Source organism: Xiphophorus hellerii, chromosome 14 (assembly GCF_003331165.1).
Source record: "Xiphophorus hellerii strain 12219 chromosome 14, Xiphophorus_hellerii-4.1, whole genome shotgun sequence".
Taxonomy (NCBI): domain Eukaryota; kingdom Metazoa; phylum Chordata; class Actinopteri; order Cyprinodontiformes; family Poeciliidae; genus Xiphophorus; species Xiphophorus hellerii.
Window position 1 is genome coordinate 5,458,261 of NC_045685.1, and position 13,408 is coordinate 5,471,668.

General features: G+C 40.7%; 1 protein-coding gene across 1 annotated transcript in view; it reads left to right on the top strand.

Moving 5' to 3' along the window:
• Positions 1-13,408, top strand: part of sorcs2 (sortilin-related VPS10 domain containing receptor 2) — a 308,171-nt gene that overhangs the window by 279,059 nt on the left and 15,704 nt on the right. Inside the window, exons 10-14 of the mRNA XM_032583365.1 lie at positions 2,090-2,236; positions 3,170-3,272; positions 3,653-3,729; positions 3,943-4,034; positions 10,706-10,813. Of these exons, the coding sequence (XP_032439256.1) occupies positions 2,090-2,236; positions 3,170-3,272; positions 3,653-3,729; positions 3,943-4,034; positions 10,706-10,813 (527 nt within the window). The remainder of the gene's footprint in view (positions 1-2,089; positions 2,237-3,169; positions 3,273-3,652; positions 3,730-3,942; positions 4,035-10,705; positions 10,814-13,408) is intronic.

The following is a 13,408-nucleotide window of genomic DNA, read 5'->3' on the forward strand; positions in this document are numbered from 1 at the left end:
CCAAATCTGGCCCGCCGTAGCTTTTAATGTGGCCCTCTACACGCCAAAATACATCAGTAAGTCCCTCTGGGTTTTCACAAATCTGAAAAACTCACAAAATCAACAGATTCCAACATTTTTATTTTTATTTTTTCAGATTTCTACTGCAAATTTCTCTCCGAATTGGCAGGAAACATTGAGTTCACCCGACTGCTGCCTCAGCCTTAGTTGATGTCAAGTTGTAGTCCGTGATTGATATGGCACATTTAGCATCAGACATTAGCGTAAATATTATAAAACTTTCTTCTAAATACTTCTAAATTAGCGCCACAGAATCTCGGATTTTGATTGCAAAACAACCCACAAAAACAACCAAGGAATCCTGGACGGAAGATCAGAGTGAAAAGATGTTTATTCATTTTAAGAATTACTTATTGAAGGCTGAAACAAACACATTTTAATGGCATTTTAACAGTTTAATGGGTTTTCTGAATACATTTTGGCACAACCGGCCCTTTAAGAACATTCAGATCTTTGAACTTGAAGTTACCCTGCAAAACATTACTTGCATGTATTTTAATACACACAACCTGAGATGAAAATGTTACCCTGAGCTCTTGTGGAATTAAACCATGACCAAATACACGCTGGAGGGCTTTGGCTTGGGATTTCCTCAGATAAATGGTAAAAAAAACCAATAAACCTAACATGTCAGACAATGTTTTCTTTCACCCTGAAGAAATCCCAGGCCTATCAGACCAAGGTCTGTGTGACAGTGGCATGCTAGGTACCGTAGTAGTGTTCTAGAACAACAAAAGTTCTGCAAATGTGCAAAAAGCAATTGCATACTGCAGCTTTAACAAAAAGAGCTTCCAGTTAGTGAACCAGATTCCACGCTGCCAGCAGCACGACAGAATGGAAGATAAAAGAAAAAACAAAAACAAAACAATAATAAACTGGCTGTGGACGAGCCAGTTTCAGAAGTCTTCAGGTTAATGTCACACATTTAAAAGAAAAAGCTCGGATGTTGTCGGTTCCTGAAAGGTAGCATATTCGCAAGAATAAATGTAACATTCTCCATCGTTAAAGGCATAAATTTACAATATTAGCATTAGGATATTCACTGAGGTTGTAAAGTGGTACATTTGTAAGAATAAGTGTGTTTTATTGCACACTGGCAGAGCAACTGGGAGGCGTCCCAATGAAATGACCAAACAACCGTAAATCTGTGAGTGAACGGCCAAATGCTCGCACTCATAACACTCCTGGCTTTAATATCTGACTTATTGTTTTGTCCTCATTTGTCTTGAGAGGCAGTATTAATAAACGGTTTAAGCAGCTTACAGTGTTGTTTTTCCACTTTTTGATCACACTAGAAATAGCAGCTAATCAGTAAAGGAGTGCCAGGGAGGGGAAAAAAAAAAAAAGTTTTACAGGGGTCGCTGCTGAAGCTAATTGCCATTTGTGTAGGAGTTTAGGATCTGTATGTTAAGCTACACATCTCCTCACATGCCTGCGTAACGGTAGCTAAGAAGCTGTTGTCAAGGACAGAATATTTGTGACATGCCAGGCGTTGATTGTCAACGTCAATTAGTTCCAATTATGCCACAAATTGGTGTGTAATAAAACACACCAATTCTTATAAATGCAGCACAACCAATTTGTGCTGCATTGTTGACGCAGCACAACTGGAGTTTGTACTCCAGCAGAATGTCTAGATTAAGCTTCACTTGTTATATTTGTAGTAGCAGCTACTACAAATATTACTGTATTATTATTTTATGTTTACAGATAAACTTGTTTAATCCTACTCTTTACCACCCATCAATCTAAACTTTTTTTTTTTTTTTTTGGCTCTGGTGGCCTTTATTTGAAAGTGCTAAGACCGCAAAGTGGGTAAAGAGAAAGAGACAGAAAACATGCGGCAAAGGTCACCAGGCCGGGAATCTTTATGTGGGCTGTGCTTAACCCCTGCGCCACCACAGCACCCCCAATCTGGACTATCTTTTCCTTTAAATGGTGTTTAAAAAGACAGAGAGGCATTGTTGCACTGCTTAGCAGGAGGAATCCCAGCTGTTTCAGCATGTAGCACATCTGCTTTGTTTCCTAGGTGCGTGGGGTGAAAGGCGTCTTCCTTGCCAATCAGAAGGTCGACGGAAAAGTGACGACTCTCATCACCTTCAACAAGGGGCGGACCTGGGAACCCCTGGCCCCGCCCGCCACGGACATGAACGGCAAGCCAGTCAGCTGCAAAGTAGTAAGTGCTCCATTTTCCAGCTTTTTTTCAACATCGGGGCAGATACAGACATCGATAACGAATCGTTCCATCTCTGCATTGAACATAAAGGGGAAAAGGATGAGTGCTGCAGTATGAGGAATGCACACAAGGCTCTTGCCATCCATCTTGCCAAAGTCGCAGCTTCGCAAGGTTAGACAGCAAAGAGCCATACGTCTCCACCCAAACCCCGTCCATATTCTGAGCCCAATACATCACACCTGGCCGGGAGGCAGAGGGGAGCACCAGTGTTCTCCTTTATTTGAACCATCGCTCCCATCTGCTAAAAAAAAAAATATGAAGGCAGGTGCAGATATGAGCCTGACGCTCGTATACCACCTTTAAGACACACACATACACACCCACACACACACACATGCCAGATCTCTGATACTGACCTTGTCATAACAATGGGCTCGCCCCATACTTCAAAAAAAAATTACTCGGCAAAATATCTGCTGTCCTGGATTTAAGTCTCCACATCTATCAGGCACAGAGAAGACTTCATTTCCAAGCGCTGACGCGACACATATTGCCTGTGTGACGCCGCGGGGCACGGCGCCTCCCGGCCGGCGGTTCGTCGAGAGAAAAACTGTAAGGCTCGATCCTTTGTCTCCCACCTGTTGGAGATCGGCTCCGGAGATTAATGAGCTGTCGGCGTGAAGATGGTTAATCTTACTGCCTGTAGAAGAAAATCCGGATGGGGAAAATACCGCTAAGCGCAATCTAGCATAAAGACGAGCTAATATCAAGGGTTTCCCTGAGGCTGAGGTCAACAGAGCTAGACTCTTTTCCTTTTTACGGCAGAACCGCCCAGCGAAGATGTCCGTCTTTGCTGAAATTTGATTGTCTACGAATGAAACGTTGAAGTTTACGATATGCTGGCTTACTGTCCTTCCTGTTTCTCCCCTGCAGCCGGATTGCCACCTCCACCTCCACCTGCGCTGGGCCGACAATCCCTACGTCTCTGGCACCGTCCACACTAAAGACTCGGCTCCGGGCCTCATCATGGGCGCTGGTGAGTGGAACCGTCTCTTTTCAGATTAAAACAGTTTTTTTTTTTCTTTTAAAGTTATACGCCTGTTTTCCCCTGAAATTACTCAAACGGTTGGAAAAACAGACGGAAATTTAAATGGAAGTTTTAGAACGTGGGTGTCTGTCGATTTTCAAGATGCAACCTGAAAGTTGTGCGCATTTGTTGGGAGGATAACTAAATGAATAAAAAATGGCCTGAGGTAGAAATCCTGCTGTATTGCTCTGTGTGGTGGCTCTCTGTAGACCTGCCTCTCTCAGCCCTGTTGCTCGTGTCTCTCCTCTCTGTCTCTGACTTTGTTTCTGTTGTGTGTTTCGGGAGTCCCCTCTTTCTGATGCAGCTCTGCATTTTTCATCTTCCCTCAGGTAACCTTGGCTCCAAACTCGTAGAGTATAAGGAGGAGATGTACATCACTTCAGACTGTGGGAAGACATGGAGACAGGTGCAGCATGCTTTGCCTGACTTTTTTATTTTTTGTACTCCAAGGAGAAACCTGGATAGATCAAATATCCAATTTTTACTTGGGTTTCTTTTAAGCTAAAAAATAAATAAATAAAAAATACAAATTGTGCTTTATGAAGCTGATCATGAGAAAAAAACTGAATTGTTTCCATTGGTAAAGTAATTTCCAGTCCTTAATGTTTTCCTGTTAAAGGTGTTTGAAGAGGAGCATCACATCCTGTATCTGGACCATGGTGGAGTCATTGTTGCCATCAAGGACACTTCTATTCCCCTCAAGATACTGAAGTAAGTATCTATTTATTACCTCTTACTTACTGTTTTAATTTCATTACAAACTGCCAGTGGTGCGCACACTTCCCCTAAAGCGCTAGTAGCGGAGTTCAGTTAGCGCTTTAGCGTATTTGCTGACTTGGAAACACTTAGCTCACTTAGCTTCTCCTAAGCTAATTCATTGAATAAACTTGGACATCTGTGTTGAAGTTTGACTTTTTAAACTTCAACACAGATGTGAAGTTTACATTTATATTCCTGCTTTTATTTTGAAGTGGGTGAAGCCTGACCTTTTCCTCTCCTTATGCATGCCCCCCCCCCCCCCCCAATAAACAGCAACAAAATAAAACATGGACAGAAGAAGATATGAACTTGAATACAATATTTAAGAGCATTATGGAACATATAAAGTAAATTGTCAGAAGTAATTGGTGCTCGAGGGTTGTGGTCTTTCAAAGACAAGTATAGTTTGAATTGAAGTTAGCGCTTTAGCATTAGATTTAGCTTAAGCTAAATACAGTGTTGGTGTTGCTGTAGTTAGCGGAGCTACTGTTTATGATTAGTGACCCCCACCTGTGCTACGTACCTTCTCCTTTTAGCATTTAAAAACTAACCAGATTTCTGCTAAGCTAATGCAGCACTACAGTCTTGGAATCCATTAGAGACAGTCACTCTTTCTCACACAGGCTATCACAAGCTTAACAGGATGCTATCTCTTTGCCCTTAAAGAGGACTGCTATGATGAAAACCCAAAGGCAGAGATGTAATGAGAAGTATGTGGCACAGCTTTGGTTCAGATGACCCTGTAGACGGACTCAGTCTTTCACCTGACCTCTGAAGGCGTTCGTTTCTAAACGAGCAGTGACAGAAAAATTTCACCCAGAGGGAAATCTCAAATATTAGTCAAATAATCCTGATTTTTTAACCATGACATAACATGACATAAAAGAGCTGTTTGTTTTATATTTCCGGCCTCAGAAAATCTGTGTTCTTGTGTAACGGCTCTGTTAAAGAGCTTCTGGATGAGGCAAAAAAAAAAGAAAAAACAGCAGCTACTCATGGAATGCAGATTTATTTTTTATTTTTTCCAGGGTTTTTCAAACTGATTTATTGCGTCTATTTTAAGCTGAAACTGTTTCGCAGTCTCAGTAAAGTGGATCATTTGTTATTGCTGCAACTCCAACTGGCGGTCGCCCCCGGTGTCAGCGATCGTTTTGCAGCCCATCTAAAGGCGTTTTTCACGCTCCGAGGCCTCCCAGGTTCCCTCCGACGTGACGGATTTCTATTTTTCAGGCTGATGTGGTTTTAATGCGGCGAGATGTAGCGTTATTTGGGAAACTAGCGGTGTGCCATTAACTTAATTTTGGTTAATTACCCTGAATGATTGCTGCTTTAGTACCAGAGATTAAGATGCTGATTGTTACAGTGTTTTAAACTTTTCCTAAATTTTTAATGCTGTATCATTTTGTGTGGCTAATTCAAACGGCAGCAAATCTAAGCTGTGCATATTAATACACACACATATAAACTTTTTATGTGCTTTTGAAAAGCTGATGGACTTGATATACACTCATCTGACACTTTATTAGATACACCTTTCTTGTACTGTGATGGATCCGACCTTCAGAATGACCCTAATTCTTCAAGGTCGCTGAACAAGAGGCAGACACTGCAACTAAAATGTTAATTGTGCTAACGCTAAAGCACTAATCGTAAACATTAGCTCCAAGAACACAAAAGGACAACACTCTAACCCTAAAGCACTAATTATAAACATCAGTTCTGCTAATGCTACATCACTACACCCAACAGGATTTAGTGGAAGCTAAAGCGTTAAGCGGTGACATTAAATCAAATTATATCTGCCCTCGAAAGACTACGACTCTGGAGATGTTGTATGTATGTTTACGTCTTCTCTACTGTTTGTGTTTTATTTTATTTTTGTATGTCGTTTAAAATAACGTTATTTGGTGGCGTAAACCGCCAACTGTCTGAAGAATCCTTCAGTCGGTAACCAAAACTTCAACACAGATGTCGAAGTCGTTCAACTGACAGATTACAAAGCAGCCACGTAAATTAGCACTCTGCAATATATGTGTCAAAGTTCATTTAGGGGGAGCTGGGTGTGCTAAATGTTTTCAGAGCTAGCTAAAGGGCTAATTGAAAAATTAGCTCCAAAATTAGCGGATTAGCAGAAGTGAGCCCATCACTACACCACCACCAGCCTCACCTGAATTTTTTATTTATTTATTTTTTTTGCGTAATTCAGGTGAGATCCATGTTTTCCGTCAAATTCTGATGATTCCAAACAATTAGAATTGTTTTTCCAAGTGCTTGGAAAAACAATCACTTGACCAGCGATTGTTTTTCCAATCTATTATTGTCCAATTTTAGTGAGCCTGTATGAAATGTTGTCATGTTTTTTTTTTTGTTGCTGCTCTATCTTTACATGTTGTTTTGTGTCTGTTTATCTCATCACCCCTCTTTCCCCAAATTACATCACAATGTTTTGGTCGTTTTACTGGGAGATGTCGAAATGGAATCGACGTTGTAGCATAAAGCCGATTATAAGATCAGTGTGCATTGATGTACGGCGCTGTTAGCTAGCTAATAAACTGCCATGTTTGAGCTAAGAAGTGATTCTTGCCCAACGGATGATCGACGATTTGAAGTCAAATCAAGACCTGAGAATGCAAGAAAACAGAAACATTTCTTAGGTTGCTGTTTTCCGTTTGATCTGACAGAATTTTTACTTTAAACAAAGTTGCGAGGGCAACAGCTTCTCTGGACCTCGTCAGCATCTGACTGATCTTACCCAGAGTTTAAGTTAAAGGCTCGCCCATCAAAGCCTCGTGATTACATAACATTTTTCTTAATCCGTCTCCGGGATCACTGTGTCTCTCTCTCTATGTCTGTCTCTCCGAAGGAAGATAGAGGCAGAACAAAAGCGCTTTAGTAATTCCAAACCAATTTCCGTCATCCGTACACCTGAGCGGTAATTCAAACAATTACAAAGCCCTCGGATTCAGCGCCCAACAGGTTGTGTTGACAGAAAAGAGACCTCCAATGTGGTTAGATTCAGCTGTTCTTTGATACATAATGAGGCTTTGCGACTGATTCCTCAGAAGCTGTTGATCTGTGCTGTCTTCCCCTCGCTGTGCGCGTTCGCTGCTGATTATCTTATTGTCGTCCCGGTAAGAGCGTCATTAAAACACACAGCCGCGTTGTGTGAGCGAGACGCTGCTTGATTCCTCATTGATCCCTCTCCATCACGCAGTCACACTTACTCAGCGCTACTGCCACTGTCGACAGCTGAAATTGTTGGCACTGTGACTAAAGGAGAGCAGATGGCTCTTCTTGTTTTATTTTCCGAAAAAAGAAAAAAAGGAATTTAATAGCAAACTGGGTATGCCTGCCTGCACAGCCGTGTTCTGATATCATGTGTTTTCTAAGCCCTCAATCGTATTCAGTCAACTGGGGTCAAAATCAAGGAAAAGGACATTTTCTGTTCAAGCTATGAGGACTTTTCTGAATTTTAACACACAGAATAGGCATGTACACAACCTTTTGTCTGTCTCCATGTAACCCTACCTTCTATATCTTCTTCTCTCTCACAAGCTACCTTCCTTTCCTCTTTCACTCCATCCTTAAATCTCCTCTTTGGTCTTCCTGTAGGTCTCCCACCATCCTCAGCATCCTTCTACTCTCCTCTGTTCATGTCCAAACCATCTCAGTTTGGCACCTCTCACTTTATCTCCCCACACATCTGACATGAGCTGTTCCTCTGATGCATTCATTCCTGACCTGGTCCATCCTCGTCACTCCCAAAGAGAACCTTTGAGAACCACGTAAACAACCTAATCGTGCTAACATCCTGTAGGGTCTTTGCATCCAGATGCTAAGGATTCTCCATTTGGGTTGACATGATCAAAAGTAACATGATATGATGCAATGCTAAGACAATTAAATAAAAATAACGTTCCACTTTGGCAACTTTTTAAATTGTAGTGTATGCAGGCTGGATGAAGACCCCACTATGTTGTTAATAATTAGCCAGAACACGGATGGTCTTCAGGGAACTAGAATGTGTCTTCTGGAGATTTTCCCTTATAATGGATCCGAGGTTTGACACCTTCTGTTAGTTTGGCCTTAGAAGCCTGACTTTCCATGCTAGCCTCATTCTAAGGCCTAGTCCACATGTAGCCGGACATCTGGGAAAACTAATTTTTATTCACATCACAGTCTGCAACAAATAATGTGCTAATATATCCACATGCTTGCTTTGACGAGATTCTTATTCAATGTTGTCTTGTGTTTATTAACTTTATATTCTAATAGGTTGTATAAAATAGTTCACCCTATACATCTGTCCACACAAACAAACAAACCTCCTACAGCCATATTTAATTCCCAACAAAAGGTTGTGGTTGCTTTGAAGGATTGTGATTGGCTGACATAGCTTTTAGCTTTGCGCTACGCTGCCCCCTATGTGTCTGGCATGTTTAAACCAACGTTCGGGGTGGATTTGTGCGGTCTGATGTGGATGAAAACTTTTCTAAAACCGATTTTGAGTGTATGATATTACTTTCTATACTGATGTGATGGAAATATGCATTTTTATAAAGACCCAGTGAAAATCAACTGGTATATAAGACGTGAACTTTTTAAACAAATACTTTGAACTTCTTGGTCATCATCACTACATCGGAGTGCGCATTATGAATATTGAATACAATAGAAACTTTATCCATTGCCACATGGACAACAACAGTTAAGGACTGATTAAAATGCAGTCTTGGTTTGATATTTCCAGTCTTCATGAATGAACACTTTGCATGATAATCAGATATTCATCCTGTTGGATGGAGTCTCACTACTGTGACTAAGATACTAAGGCATTGTTTCAACTGAGCGTTAAGGCACAGTTTGACGTCATTTGGTGCATTATTTTTTATATTTCTGTTGTAAAAGTGTCTATACCACAACATTCAGGTCAATGGTACGGTACGATTAGAGTGGAGCTTCTGGTGTCACATAATGCAATCCACTGACTGATGGACTGAAAAACGTCACTGATTGTTACAAAGATGAGACATAAAGTTAGACGTTTGGGTCTAACAACAACCGTCCAACGTCCGACTTTTGGTGGAAACGTTCCCCAGACTGCTGCGGGCCATGAAGTAGCTTACCGAACCGCAGTGACCTGTGCCATATCACTCTATGGGAGGGGTCTCAAACTCCAGTCCTCGAGGGCCGCTGTCCTGCAGTTTTTAGATGTGCCACAGGTACAAAACGCTGGAATGAAATGGCTTAATCACCTCCTGTAGATCAGTTCTCCAGAGCCTTGCTAATGACCTAATTATTCTATTCAGGTGTGGTGCAGCAGAGGCACATCTAAAAGTTGCAGGACACCGGCCCTCGAGGACTGGAGTTTGAGACCCCTGCTCTATGGAAACGAGGCATGACTGACAGAGAGTTTTGGTTGGAATAATAGTACTATCCAGTTTCTCAGTGTTGTACAGTCCTACTCCTAAGTGGTATATTTAATATTGACTAAAGTTAAAGTAAACTAATTTCTTTTCTCAGGGATCATTCAAGCTGAACATGCAGTAAAACACGACAACTTGCTTACTCACTTCAGAGTAAGACAGTATGAAGATTCAGCTCTCGGTATGCTGTGCTGGATTTTATCGCTCAGTTGCAACGTTTTAGAGTTTAATGCAAAGTATAATTTGGAAATCATTGCAATCCACTAATTATCTGCCTCTTGATAACAAGCAGAACCACACATTGCTACCTTTGGGGAAAATTAATCACCAGCCCCGTTTTAAAAGGCAATGAAGGTTATTGAGGAACTCAAAGGGCCTTGGTCACCCTTATTACAGTACAAACCATTATACTATCCTAAAATAAACTTGTAAAACTCTGAAAGTGCTTAGTAATACGACTTGAAACATCATTTCTCTTAGAGAAAGAACAGCAAATACTTTTAAATTGCCATGACGAAATGTGCTGACACCTGATTGGAAGGTCTTCCCTTGGCTCTCCTCTGTTACCAGAGCAGAAATGAAACATTAATGGTTCACTGATCCAAGAAGCCCCTGAAAAACGAGTTTGGTTTTCATCCAGAGTTTTGGGTGGAGATTCGCAACTGATAAAAGATCCCTGTGTAATTTTCTATACCACACTTTCTCTGGGACTTCTATGTTTTGATGCGACCTTTGTTCACTTCCGAGATTTTTGATACAAGAAACTTTTAGCACTTGACTTGTCCGAGTTTCTGTAGGTTGAACATTTTGTGAAATCAGCTCTTCTGATGCAGAACGGATTGCATTGGTTGTTGCAAGAGATAGTGATTAAAGTTCATTTGAACTCTTCTTATTTCCAGTACTTCCATCAGGCATTATGTCAAATAATGTGAATTAAAGCTGAAGTTAAAAGTTTTTTGGCACAAATCTGAATAGAATTTGAAATATTTGCCTTTACCTCTACTATTTAACTATTATTTAAATGTTTTTCTGTAGTACAAACTGGAAAGAAATAGCTGCAACAGCCTTCTACTTTTCTCCAAAAGGATTTTCGGCACAGATATGTGCATTCTGAAGCCAACAAAAGCGTCTTAATCATGTTTCTCAATAAAAAGTTAAACTTCTTTTTGATATGGGCTTATGCTTTTCTTTCCTTAGGTTCAGCATTGATGAAGGCAGAACCTGGAACATTCACAACTTCACCAGCACGTCTGTGTTCGTCGACGGACTCCTGAGCGAACCAGGAGACGAAACTCTGGTTATGACGTGAGTTAATAAAGTTTTCCACCAAAAGATACAAATAAAAAATAAATCTGGTTGAGAGCCTGTTACTGAGAGACACTAATCAATGTGGAACAGACTTGCTTTGACTAAGATTCTGAAATTTGACGAGTTCCTGCTTGTGTTTCCAACACAACGGAGTATTTTCTCTCTATATATAAACATACGGTTTTCCATGTGTAGCTCTCCCTTTTTCAATCATATTCTCTTTTATTTTGCAGGATCATTGCATAATTTACAGCTTATACCAACTTACCTCAGCTGGTTTGGAAGAAAAAAAATATTGATTCTCTTTTCTTTTTTTTTAAAGCTCGGTTTTCTGCGGTCTGGGAGTCGGGCGACGTGTCCTCTTTACAGAAAGAGGCAGAGGTGCATTTCTCTGTCAGAGCTCTTGAAAAACATTATGCTAAAAGGTTATTATGAGGTTCTTTTCACAGCAATGCCAAACGCTGTCTGCCCGAGCTCTCCTTCCTCACACTTTCTGCTTTCTGCTCGTTTCTAATGAGTTATCTGACAGAACCTCCCAGGCTGCAAACTATGCTTAAGTTGGGGGCTCAAGTTACTCTTCCATCACAGCGATTCTTTCACGATTTGTTGGAGCGGGGCAAGCAATTTCGTGGTGCTAACCGCAGCTGCTCTTGCACCCAATTCCCCTCAGAGCCCCCCCTCCTCTGTCTTGACCTCTAAATTGCCATTACAGTGGAGGTTGAAGGGAGAAAACAGCCCAATCAGCCTCATGGCCTTCCTTCCTGTCTGTTTCTTTTCCCTCTGACATTTTACCAGATCTGATCTGGGCATTTTTTTTTGTTGTTTTTTCTGTGTGTGTGTGTTTCTCCATGCTGGCTCTTTGCCAGCCAGCAACGTCCAGTGAGGTATGGCAGATCTGTGCATATTAAATAGGGTAAATGGTACACTTTAGAGCAACATGAAGTGTTATACTAAGGGTATGCTCAGATTTATGCTCATCCTTAAGGTAATTTTCTGAGCTGCATTAGCCTCTCTAGCCTCTTTAGCAACTTTTGCTGGACGATAAATCGTCCCAGAAGTTATCGCGATAAACGATAATAATGTTGTTGTGAAACCGATTAATATGATATAGTGGTAATGCCATAATAATGCAAGAACACATTCTCAAAGATCAGCAAGCTTTAAATTCTAACAAACATTTAACACTGGAGCTGGAAGACATTTTAAATATCCAAAATAGATAGACAAAACAAGAGGAATGAATAAAATGAATCATCAAGTCTCTGCAAGCAAAATTGTTCTTCAAACAATTTCTACTTGAGACTAAATCACCTGAATGAAGACGTTTGGCGTCCAGTTTTTGGTAGAAAGAGAAAACCAGTTAAATCATGCAAATGGAAATGATTGAGGTGATTTTAATAATGCTTCATGTGGTTGATTGATTAACTGATTTATTGCTTATTGTGACAGGCCTACTGTAGCCTCACCAGAAACACGACTCCCAACATTGACTTACCCATGAATAATTACAGATTTTCAGATCTGAACAGATATCCATGGGCATTTCCGACAAACACTTCAGTTTTAAGAGCAGCCACCGGTCCGTGGCAGATAATGGTGTAAGTGGATCCTAAACTTCCTTAGCAACAGATCCCAGAAGGTCAGGACATGAGACCACATCTCCTCCACTCTCATCCTGAATAATGCCTTTGGATGTTGCTTCATCTTTATATAACGTTCTTTCGTCATGATGGCATCTATTTTATGAAGTGCACCAGTTCCTCCTATCACAAAACAGCCCCAATACATGATGCTGCCACCTCCATACTTCACAGTTAGGTTGGCACAAGCATCCCGCTTTTGCCTCCATATGTGATGATGGTCATTACGGCCAAACAGCTTAACTTTAGTTTTATCAAACCAGGGAGACATGTCTCCATACATGAACGTCTTTGTCCCTGTGTGCGTTTGCAAACTTTAATCTGGCTTTTTGTGTTTCTTTTTGGCTTCCTCCTCGCTGACCAGCTCATTTTAGAGAACAGGTTTTACTGTGGATGGTGACACAGCCTCATCCACAAAAGTCTATTTGCACATTTCAGACCAAAATACATTCGTTTCTGGGACTTGGAACCGTCTCTTTCCTGAGCGCTATGATGGTTGGACATTCCAATTATATCTATATTTGCGCATAATTGCTTGAAAAGGGTAATGCCACACTGTTGAGAGAGATATCAGTGATTCTGTAGGTAGTCTTTTGATCTGTCAGACATTAATAAAACAAATCTCTGACATATGTTTTCATTGTGGCATTTAGCCAAATAATGTTGGTAATTCAAATTGATCTAAAACAAGAGATGTTTGGTTTGATTTAACTTCAGAAAAGGTGTTAAAAAAAAGGTGTATGTTTTTTTTCTTCTTTTTGAGGTATATAAACTTCCCATTTCAACTGTACATTTTTCAGATAGGAGAATGGTATGAAAGGGGGGGATACTTTCCCCATGGCACTGTAAATACAGTTTCTTCCATAGTTATTGGAGCTCCAAGTAAAGATGGCTAAAAAGCCTTAAATTCATGTTTAAGGAGCCAGTATCCTAGGCTCACACTGAACATTAT